Source organism: Diachasma alloeum, unplaced genomic scaffold (assembly GCF_001412515.2).
Source record: "Diachasma alloeum isolate Michigan unplaced genomic scaffold, Dall2.0 Dall_scaffold_00603, whole genome shotgun sequence".
Lineage (NCBI taxonomy): Eukaryota > Metazoa > Arthropoda > Insecta > Hymenoptera > Braconidae > Diachasma > Diachasma alloeum.
The window spans coordinates 620,915-632,804 of record NW_021680735.1 but is presented as its reverse complement, the minus strand read 5'-3'; the positions used below and the strand labels follow the sequence as shown (position 1 = coordinate 632,804).

Here is an 11,890-nt window from a genome sequence, read left to right as displayed (position 1 = left end):
AAAAAAAAAAGTAAAAAAATTCTTAATTTTTTCAAAGAGCATTTTTAATTTATATTCAGAGTAAGTTGAATAACAAGAAATTGAAAAATGTATCTGATTTACGGTGACAAATGGCGGCCTGTCACCCAATATCATGCAGGGGAAGACTGATTTCGTAAATCTTTTCCCACACTGCACAGAGATATTTATTACGGAAAAGACTCTTTGAAAAAAGTTGTAATATTTTGAAGAATTTTTTAATCACCCTTTTATCACATAAAAATGGCAGATGGCTACGTACCACTGTTTTGAAAATTGAAATACCTAGCTGTCACTTCCCATGAGGAGTTAGTATTTTGTTATTCACCATGGAAAATGACAGCTAGTAGATCATTTGTCACAGCGAATCAGATATTTGTAATTTCCACTTTTTTCAACTCATTCTGAATCTCAATTAAAAACGCTCTTCGAAAAAGTTCAGAATTTTTTCTATTTTTTTGTAATCATTCTATCATTATTTTTGGGAATTTCTACATGATGTACCACTCAACTGACAATTTTGTGAACTGACTGTGTGAACTAATAGGAAGGGATTTACAGAGACGAATAAAACATAGATATTATCTATTCAATGAGTTCCTAAAACAAGAAACAAAAACAATTTTATTCTTAGTATATTGTATAAACTGTAGGTTATTGGAGAAATTCGATAAAATTTTTGGAATTTGTAATAGATGGTAACACTAGCTTACGAGAGAGCATATATTACAGTTAAACATTTGTACCAAAGTTTTCTGAATGATTATTCACTCACTCTATTTGTCTATTGGTTACTTGACGCATATTACTCATTTTAACAACACATTTTTATCCTATTAATTCGGTTGATTATAATAATTGGGAATGCTTATATTTCCATAGTGGCGAGAATAATTTACCGTAAAGTACAAAATATATCATACAATAATTTTACATAAATAACAGACTTTCGGATTTTTTATTTTGATATTTATTATTTATCTACGTATTTCCATGCCATTTTGCATTGATAAATACTTGATTCTTAGTATTAATTCACTTAATTTTCATACTTTCGTTATTTTTATTTAGTGGACCTCTGTTCATATGTCGAATTCAGAATGAATACTCGAAATTTTATAGCACCTCAATAAATTATGATAAATGCTACTTTATCTTTAGCGATCAAAATATGGAGTCATAGAAAATCATCAGTAATTTTTTTATTATAGACAAAAATTGGAAAATAAGGAGTGCATCTTCAGAACACGCCCGAAAGTTTATACATACAAAAATCTAGCGAATACCAGAGACAATTTGATTGTATTTGTATTAAACTTCTATCGAAAATTTGATTAGTTGCAAGGGTCCTAAGGGACACAATGTTTACAGTAGAATCGGTCAAAAACTAATAAAAAATTCAATAGAAATCCAGTAGAATTGTCTAGCGAATTCGCTAGGTTTTTCTATAACATTTTTTCGTGCGTGTCGCTGCTAATAATTGATGCAAAGTTTTCGATTTAGTCCTCGGCACTTCTTACGTAAAAAGTTTTTTAAATCACTTGGATATTGCTCACTCGTGAGTCATTGTCCATGAATCACTGTAAATCTTCGATGCTCCCTCCATTATTCAGTTACATTGCTAAATACAACAATGATTACCAGTCCACTAACACTCAAGGCCACATACAGATGTAATGGCTTCAGGAAAAAATGGCACAATAAGATATTCGATAAATTCGATAAATTAATGGTAGAATTAAGATGTAAGTCAATTCATGAGGGTTTTGTTCTTTAAATTCCGCCTTCTTAACATCGAGTTGATCCTCAAGTGTGCGTTGCCATGGATAGCGAAGACGTAATTGCGTACACTACCTTCTCACAATGTAGTTGAAAAAATATAATTCCTCGTTATGAACAGAAAAATAAGTTTTCCCGGACGATTTAGCAGTTTCGTCTTTCCTTCACATGATTGTGACCTATGGTACACCTGGAATTCATCGTATTTGTTTCTAATCCCCAAAACTATGACGATTATTCATAACAACGGATACTTAGAACACTTTTGCTCTATGAAATTACGACGATAATCTACAGTAGTAATGGATTTTTATCAATTTTCAAATCGCAATGAACTCTTCTTTTCCACCATAAAAAAATTCCAAATTATGTTTGAAAATGATATGAATGTTTTTTCTGCATAATGGAATTATGACAATGCCACCATCTTTTCTAAATTATTGTTAACACCTTGTTTAACATGAAACGAATAACAACAATAAGTGAACAATATTAGCCGATCATTAATTTACAAACCCCAAAGACCTGAACATCGGAATGTTTCATCACAAAGTAGTACACTGTTAAAAAGTTTCTGAAATTTCCGGTGTACTTTTTGGAAATTTTTATGGAATTTAATTACCACTGAAATTTCAAGCCATTTCGTGAATGAAAATTCAGAAGTTCGTGGAAACATCAACGAGAACTGTAAAGTTCAGTTCCATTTTTCCATGAAAATAAATAGAAAACCAGAAAATTCCGGTGAATATATTCTTGGATTTTCAGGGCAGTGTCATGGAAAAGTCATGAAATTTCAAATTTCACTGAAAATTCAATGTAATTTGGCACTGAATATTAATATTAGATTGGAATTTCAAATAAATTAAGGAGTTCTCGTCCTTATGCTGCTTAACATTCTGGAATTTTACAGAAATTTCCAGTAAAACGTGAAATTTCATTATTTTCCCTCCTAAATCGCATTCAGTCTCACTGTCCTGAAAATTAGCAGTCAACTGTCCATGAAATTTCAATTTTTTTCCAACAGTGTATCATAAACCTTTCTCAGGCTCTCTGAATTACCTCTCTAAATCCTCGGTAGCCTAAACTGTCCATTACTACTCCTCTCCCCACTATGATAAATGATCTCCGGCTGCTGGCAAATCTGAAAAGGCATAATCGGTCCGGTTTCCTGAACCCCCTGCATATGCATCGCCTCATTCCTCCCCAGCTGTTGCATTCTCTGCTGCATAAACACCCCCTGACCCTGAACAGGTGCAGCAACCCCAGCCTCTACGACAGAGGTAATCGGAAAAACTGCAGTACTCCTCTCAAAACTCTCAACAGGAACAATCGACACTGGTACAGTAACAGGAATAGTGACAGCTCCACTCACTCCCTGCACCGCTTCTCCCCCAAAATTTCCTCCCTCGCCCCCCTGCCCCCGGCCACCAAGAGAATTAACCCCATAATTGACCCCGACATTCATCAGCGGTGAGAGGATGCCATACCTAGCAATGAACAACTGCTCGGAAACTCTCCTCAGCTCCTCCTGCTGATGGACAATCAGCTGCTGCAACTCCTCATGCTTCCTCTGCAATTCATCCTCATTCTGACTCAACGCAGTCGTCATAACGATGCTCGATGGATTGACCAGCATTCCAGGAACATTTAAACTCACTGTTGGTGCGGCTGGTGTTAGGAATTCTGCAGGAACAACAGACAGAACAGGTTCACCGACTCGATTGCCATAGCTCAAGCATCCTTCCACACTTCTCGATGTCGTCTGATGAGACGGATTTTGCTGCATTGATGCTGATTTGGAGTTAGCATTGGCATTGGTCTTCAGCTTGAAGGATTGCGTCGTAGACGTTGACACTCGAGAGCTGACTGAGCCAACGGATATCGATGTGTCTGAGTCAGTGCCGTAGACGCTCCTCATTGATCTTGATGTCTTCGGAGATTTCGGAGACCAGGTGGAACGAGGGGTTTCACACGGCGTTTGTTGATGCTCTGTAACTAATGGGGGGTCAATATTTTGCGACGTATCTTTGCTCTTCTTCTGCTGTTTTATTACTTCCGATGAGTTGACAACGGTGTGCGTACAGACAATGAACTCGGGTTTGGAGTTCCACTGGTTGTAGTCGATGTAGAAACGAGTCTGGAGCCAGATCCACTGTTGTCCTTTGGTGAGGAAACGGTAGAAGCAGGAGGTACCTTCTCCCTTTCTCATGAGGGACTTGTGGGAGGTGACAACTTTGTCCAGGTCGTCCACGTGGTAGTAGTCGTAGCCCGAGGTGCCTAGGACCTCGAAGGGAAGGTAACCGATTATTGGAGAGGCTCGTTGATCCAGGAACAGGAACTTCCACTCTAGGCTGTGTTTCGACACGAATTCTGATTTATTCGAGTCGATCAGAGATACCTCGCGGATCAGCTGGGGTGTGTGAACACGACCGGTCCCCACGAACACCATCTTCGGGTCGTTCGGAGAATTGGCAGAGTAACGGGAGGGGGGCATTAGGGTCTCGATGTCGGTGTCAGAGCGGAAGTAGCCGACGAAGTGGACGCGTTCGTAGGTGACATTTTGTCTCAAGTCGAGGCTTCCGCGTCTTATGTGACAGGTGAAGGACACTTGGGTGTCGGATTTTGGGGGGCTGTTGCGGGGGGTCGGGTTCAGGAGGATATTGTAAAGGAGCGACTGGTCGTCTTGGTAGGTTATCTCGTAGATGGTGGAGTTGGCAAGGTCCGTGGGGAGGTAGCCTAGGAGGGCGGTGACACTCTCCGAGGCGTAGTAGATGCGACCGTTGGAGGAGAAGATTATTATGAAGCCGTCCAGGGCCTGGGGAAATTCATCAATTGAGTTAGCTTGAATAAGGTTCTTCTACTGTCGTGCCGTACACGCATTCTGAAGTACACGGAGAGAAAAATACGAGAAAAATTATCGTGCTCGCACAGTAAAATGGGTTCGGATGGTCTTTCCAGGCGAAATGTAGGGTAAGCTACCCAGTAGATGGACACTGCCCTATAGATGGACGAGCTACTTTTGGATAGGAAATTACGCAAAAAAATACTGAAATGTGAATTGTTGCTTTGAATTTTCACTAACTGTTGTGATTCTTAACCCCTGAGTGACGATTTTTTTTTGGATCAATTTATTTTTTCAATTACTAAAAAACAAACGTCCATCTACTGGGCGGTTTTCTTAGGCGTTCATCTACTGGGCAGTTTACCCTACCGTGAAGAGTAGGAAAAAGAACTGTTGCACCAGTCATTTTTTCGCACTAACCCCTCACGTACGGCACCCATATAACGCGGCTTGTCCCAACGGCCGGGAGATTTATGACGCGTCAACTCCGTTATTCAATAAACGATAACTTGAAAACAGTCGAACGAAAAAAATTGAAATAAAATGCATTGGCTGTATTGAACTCTGAAATAAACTCCTAGAGAATTTCCTAATTTTTGACACCAATTTCAATATTTGCCGACAATTGGTTGCCGAGATCTTCGAACATGCTAAATTTATTTATAACACACAAATTATTCAACAAATCGAAATTTAACTTCTGCCATTCGATAGAAGGATCATTGAGGTATTTTCAGTAAAAATTTCAAAATTTTTGGAGGAAATGTTGCCGATAAACGCGACGATTTAATATGATTAAATCGGTTGGATGCACTGAGAGAAAAATATAATTCTTCTGACTATATTCCATCACCATCGAATTATAGTCAAAAAGTCCTCAACAATTTTTCATGGGTTACGGTAACTATGGCCGGAGAAGTAATTACTACAATGGAATGTAGTCATTGCAACTATTTTACAGTTCTGCTCACGATAGATTTGTTGTGGTTACTTTTGAACTTTGGTTAGTTTAACTGCATTTTGATTTGCAAAAATTACGCTTGTGAAGTTACTATAATGTTATGTGCCGCATACAAAAAAAATCGTGTCGTTCACCAAAATGCCTCAACTATTATCTTCTTATAAATCGAACTTCAGATTTTTCTCTCAGTGTGTAAAATTTTCATCTGCAACTTTCGTTCATAGAAAAAAATATTATAAATGCATTGAAAAAAAATATAATAAACTAGTTCACTGCAGAGACAATTCCAGTGACTTTCCAAATATCTTTTCCAAATGTCAATGTGTCTCCTAGAATTCGAGAAAATGATTTTTTACTGTTGACGGAAAGGGTCGATACTATGCATTGACCCCGGCCGATAGGACAAGTTTATGGGTCGATGAATGGTATCGACGCTGTATGTGAAGGGTTAACGCGGGGAAAAATTCGTGTGCAGCATGGTAAAATCGAAGAGAGTGAATTTTTGCGAGGAATACGAGAAAAATTATGACACTGGCTGACAAAGTTTTCCGGTGATCCACCAGAATTCTAGGACCCGATCGTATATTCGCTAGATTTCGGCACTCTTGGTCCGCCCTCCGCAACCACGAACATCATCTCAATGTTATAATGAAACGGTTAAGAAATAAAATAAATCCCCTTTATTTTCTCTCCATGAGGTGTATAACGCTGTAGAAATACATTTGCCTTTCAAACGTTTCACGTACGTTTGCCGCGCACTCTGCTCTTAATATGGGAGAGAGGAGATAGAGGAGAGGTTAAAAAAAATTAATATGATGATACGTTGAATGACAATTTTTACTCATCTTTAACAATTGCATGGAATTTATCGTGTAATAGAAAACAGATCAAGTTTTTAATTGTGCGGTACCGGAATTTTTACTATGTAGCACCGGCGTTTTTCTGTTGCTAGATAATTGAACCCACTTTACCAGGCGGCACGATAATTTTCGTCTGAATTTCTCCAGAAAAATTCTAGAATTTTTTTCTCCGTGTAATGTCTGTGTAATTACTGAGTGTATTTACCTCTAAAATAAGATGCGTGAATTCTTCATTGGAAAGAAATGAAGGCTTCCAATCCTCTTGGATCTCGTGGACTCTTGAGCGTACTGCGACTTCTTGAAAATGAGTAGAAAGATAGAATCAGTATTGAATGGACTATGGAAATTATGGAATACATTGTATGTTGATACTAACCATTGTGGTTCTTCAGGAATAGTATCGTGGATTTAAGCACTGTCGATTTGTCCATTTTTCTCGTGTTAGTACTAACCATATTTCCAAGTTCATTGACAAGCATGTTGAACTGGTCCCGTCGTCTTTTCTCACTGAGGTTTCGTGATTTCCTACTGACGCATGAAAATCAAAACTTGTATTCACATGACGTTCAATATTGAATTATTTACGGAATAGAGAAAATCCTGGACAAAGATGCCCGACATAATGAGAAAATGATCTCGGTAATGTGTGGTTTTAGCAAAAAATTGCAGAAGACCTTTCTTGCGCAAAATTTTGTTAGCTACACTGAGAGAAAAATCTGAAGTTCGATTTACTATAAGAAAATAGTTGAGGCAGTTTTGGTGAACGATACGATTTTTTTTTGTATGCGGCACATAACATTATAGTAACTTCACAAGCGTAATTTTTGCGAATCAAAATGCAGTTAAATTAACCAAAGTTCGGAAGTAACCACGACAAATCTATCGTGAGTAGAACTAAATAAAATAGTAGCAATGACTACATTCCATTGTAGTAATCACTTCTCCGGCCATAGTTACCGTAACCCATGAGAAATTGTTGAGGACTTTTTGACCATGGTGCGATGGTGATGGAATATAGTCAGAAGAATCATATTTTTCTCTCAGTGTACAGAAAGGCTTTCCTCACATTTTCTCATAATCACTCCTCATGCATTCAGAGTTGATTTAAATTGTTTCAGCTCTTTATTACTCCACAGAATCAATAGGTAATACTGACTCACCGTTTCGTGTCATCCTTGTCGTCATTTTCATCGTCCATTGTATCACTGGAACATTAAAATGGATGGACATCTTAACTATGAATTCTGTAGCCAAGCAGCAAAAGCTATAGCTTTTATAGAACCTGTCATTCAAATTGTCTTTGCAAATATCTTGGACATTTCTCTGAAATCTAGGCATTTTGGTTGGGAAATCCAGTACTCTGGGTTCTTAAAATAAAAACCTCAAGGTTTTTAAACTGTCGTCCGTGTCTCCTCAAATTATCACCATTAATTGTAGTGTGATATCACAATTTAGGCAATTGATAATCAAAATTTCAATTCACTGAACATATAAAAAATCTCACGGAACTTCTTCAAGTATACGATCTAGATCACTCTTGATTTTTTTCAGATTTTCCCTAGATCTGTCACATTCATCATTATGTTATATTTATATTTATACTGGTGAGGTGCGGCGCTTGTTAAAAATCATAAAAATTGCTATTCACGGAGAGAAATATTCAATAAAAATTGCGTATATTTTCAGTAATTCCGGAGCGCAATGTGGTTGTAGGAAATTTTACGGAACTGTCATGGAATTTTTCCAGAGCATTCCGTATACGGAGAGAATATAAAATTAAAAATTACAATGCGAACATGGTAATCGAGGACCATAACGAAACAACTTCAAAATTTGATTTATCTTAACCGAATTGTTACTCGAGACAAATTAAATTTTACTTTTATTCTACCACTTTCTACTATACCGACTCGCAATTTTTACTATATGTTCAACACTAAATTTTAAGTGTGGCAAGTGTGGTCCTCGATTACTATGTTCACATAGTAAAAAATAATATTATATTTTTTCCGTGTAATTTTTACCTGAATCTCCTGGAAAAATTACGATACCGTCACTTAATTTTTCTGAGTCAATTCCGTAATCGGTGAGCGAATTGTGAGTTCCGTCATTTTTACTGAACATTTCTCTCCCTGTTGGCTAATCTATGAAATATCAATCTTTTTCCGACAGTGTGCTTGCTGCCATGAGCTAAAATTCCAGATTTTCATTGATGACTTCCTCCATATTATTGTCTATCAAGTATTATCAGTTTCTAAAAATTTTCAAGGCAAAACTGAAGAACTAAAAAATCCGACAAATACACAAGTAAGAAAAAATTTCATAGAAAAACCTAGCTATTTCGCTACACAATTCTATTGGATTTCAATTGCACTTTCCATCAGTTTTCGGCCGATTCTATTAAAATGTTCAATAAAAATATTCTATAGAAAAAGTCAATCAAATTCGATATTTCTATCCACCGTATTCTATTGAGATATTTTCTGCACAATTTCCTCGTCTGGAATTTTCTGCATTTTTTTGTTTGATTTCCTGAATGAAAAGAAAAGAAAGAAGAATGAAAAAAACTTGAAAAATTGAAGCCGCGGGAATTCTATACAAAATATCTCAATAGAGTATGTTGCATAAAAAAATAAAATTCCATTGACTTTATCTACAAAATATTTTCCATCGACCATTTCGATAGAATCTTCCAGAAACTAATAGAAAATTCAGTAGAAATCCAATCGAATTGTCTAGCGAATTCACTACGTTTTTCATTAAATATTTTGTGTGTGCAATGCAATATCTAGTTCCTCTGCTCCCCCAAAATTGACCCCAAATACCTAATAATTCGTAACTGCGGGTGTACGCAGTGGAGCGGCTGCTTTTGATGTAATGCGCGGTCTGAGAAAGCGCTACGTAACCCACACTGTACCCGTGCACAAATAGACGAAAATAAATTAACCCGCGTTATGCCGCAGGCAAAAAAGTACACAAAGCACTCTACGATAGGCTAGAAACCAAAACAAACAAAGCGATAATGATTTCCAACTCACTCTGAATACCGTGTGGAGCTCATGCTTGTGTAGCTGGCCATAATCCAAGGGGATCCACTTTCTCAATCGAAATGAATAGTCCCTGCGTAATTAATGAATCAGTGAAGGTGATCATCATAATGGCGGCTAGGTCCCAAGACCGACTCCCTGGCTATTGACAATTGACAACGACAGCATGATTTCACCTTTTAATATTCACTCAGCAAAAGAATACGTCACTCAAGGACTATCATCACATGTCACTTTATTCGGCGCTATTTGACCCTCGTATCACGCATTATTTCGACTGATCAAACAACAGCTGAACGCGACTGCTGCAACTAAGTGAAGCGCATTTCATTGGAATAGATAGTGGAACTATTAACATTAGGCTGTGACACTTGTAGCACTACGGTCAGACAGAGTGCAAGAGGGTAAACCATCGAATTCGTTCGCGAGAATCTAGCGAATGCTGTCGCGACTAGAACCAGAACTTACTGGACCAATTGATAACGTTGATTTTGCGCAAGTCCCTAGAAGTTTACTAGTTCGTTTGATAATACGGTAGTTCCGTTAGGGTACGGTGATACGTTCGCGGAATACAGGTATGATTTTCTATCTTGTAAGTATGTGGATTTGTGTGTCGTCTATGCACCGGTGTTTGCGCCTGCCCGCGAGAAAGGCTAGGATTGCAGTTGCGCAGAAGCGAGACTGGAAGGTGGACGAGGGTTTTGCTGGCGCAGTTCGAAATTCCCGCGTTTTTGCGCGGTTCGAGAACTTTGGTGAACGCGGTGAACAGGGGATGATCACTGAATCGCGGTAACAGTAAGTTTTATTTCTAACAAAATGCGCACAATCTGTCCCGGGGGCGGGGAAAAGTAATGAAAAAATTCCGTCTCCGTTATTTCTCCTGAATTACAGAGATTCTTCACAGAAGACAGAGGTTTACATAGCGTTCTACATCTTGTGGCGTCACTGGATATTGCTGGATAGGATTTTGGAGTAGGTAGGAGGGGAAGCAGGATAATTCTCAATATTAGTTGACAAGACAAAATACCTGAATAAATTCGAAAGTCCAGACTGCGATTTGAACCCGGGACCTTCCGATTATGTATCAGGTTCTCTTCCAACTTAAGGTACGGTCACGAGGGTCACATAACAAAAAGGAGTCGCGAGGGTTAGAAGGGTGACACTGCCTTGGTTGAATGCGTTGTTGACTGGAAATTCTTTCGTTGCAAATTTTGTTGACTGAATTTTTGCGATTATTGTCGCATTTTTTGTTTTACAACATTTCTCTCCGTGTTGGTTAATCTATGAAATATCAATCTCTTTCCGACAGCGTCACAAAAAAAGTGACAAAAAAAACTATCATTATATTTTACTGAAAAGAATTATTATAATTTCAAATAATTGATTTTCCAGTTTTTATAATTATTACATATTATTATTATCAGTATTATTCTTATTATTATGTATCAGGTGCTCTTCCAACTTAAGGTACGGTCACAAGGGTCACATAAAAAAAAGGAGTGGCTAGGGTCGCGAGGGTTACAAGAGTGACACTGCCTTGGTTGAATGCGTTTTTGACTGAAAATTCTTTTGTTGCAGATTTTGTTGACTGAATTTTTGCGATTGTTGTTGCAATTTTTTCAGAAAAAAAATTCAATCAAAAAATCTTCAACAAAAACATTTCCATTAAAACTGAGTTCTGTTGTTTTGTTGTTTGTTGTTGTAAATATAATCATTGAATTCAAGTATGGGAATGTGAGTGCATGAATTGGTATGTCAAGTACCTATACGAAGCTTTATGGAAATGTTCGTATCTTGAAAAATAAACATTGAAATGCTTATATCCCAAAAACTAATTGAGAGTGAATTTTTCCTTTATTTTTTCCTTATTCCTGGGGAAAAATGGAACGGAAAATATATGTCAAATAGCGGCACCAAAGGAGTCGTAATCTTCTCCATTTTTCAGTCGTTAAATTGTGTCTGCATGAGGCGAGCTTATAGTATTTCAAGTCAGAAATTGAGATTCCTGCAAATTAGGATGAGCGATTTAATGGTAACTTATTATCGGTAACATGAATGATCATCACCCCGACAATTCATCACACGACGATTCAACACAGTGCTTCCAGTTCCCAATGTTCCCAATGGGTCTCCACCTTTCTTACCAAGTTGAAACCAGGTTGCCAGTTTGTGAATTTAAACTCTTTGGTGCAACACAATATAATAATATGGTTGACCAGGTAGATGACCGGGACCTCCCTTTTTCTCCACCTTCCTTCAAAAGGCAATTAATTTTAACGAAATTAATTTAGATGTAAGTGTTTCTATAAATTCGCGAGCATGGTAAGGCAATTAAATTTCACGCCTTACCAGCTCTTGGCGTTACCCACGACCCACGACGAGG

General features: G+C 37.7%; 1 protein-coding gene across 3 annotated transcripts; it reads right to left on the bottom strand.

The window, feature by feature from the left end:
- Positions 1 to 2,603: 2,603 nt before the first annotated feature.
- On the bottom strand, positions 2,604 to 10,026 carry LOC107043593 (circadian locomoter output cycles protein kaput). 3 transcript variants are annotated; one of them, XM_015265147.1, is made up of 6 exons: positions 9,684 to 10,026; positions 9,499 to 9,580; positions 7,621 to 7,665; positions 6,837 to 6,988; positions 6,666 to 6,757; positions 2,604 to 4,612 (listed from the first exon to the last, which is right to left on the bottom strand). In XM_015265147.1, the coding sequence occupies exons 2-6, from the start codon at positions 9,537 to 9,539 to the stop codon at positions 2,861 to 2,863; spliced, it is 2,082 nt and encodes a 693-aa protein (XP_015120633.1). In that variant the 5' UTR covers positions 9,540 to 9,580; positions 9,684 to 10,026; the 3' UTR covers positions 2,604 to 2,860. The 3 variants fall into 3 exon arrangements, with proteins under 3 accessions (XP_015120633.1, XP_028982330.1, XP_028982331.1); XM_029126497.1 differs by having other exon boundaries at positions 6,837 to 6,985; positions 9,499 to 10,026; XM_029126498.1 differs by lacking the exons at positions 9,499 to 9,580; positions 9,684 to 10,026 and adding an exon at positions 9,286 to 9,314 and having other exon boundaries at positions 6,837 to 6,985.
- Positions 10,027 to 11,890: the final 1,864 nt, after the last annotated feature.

Excerpts from the sequence above, each read along its gene's own strand:
- LOC107043593 (XM_015265147.1), bottom strand. The coding sequence starts at position 9,539 with ATGGCCAGCTACACAAGCATGAGCTCCACACGGTATTCAGA. Across the intron at positions 7,666-9,498 it reads AGCTCCACACGGTATTCAGA|TGATACAATGGACGATGAAA; the intron begins GTGAGTTGGAAA and ends TTAATGTTCCAG. Across the intron at positions 4,613-6,665 it reads TCACGCATCTTATTTTAGAG|GCCCTGGACGGCTTCATAAT; the intron begins GTAAATACACTC and ends GAATTTCCCCAG.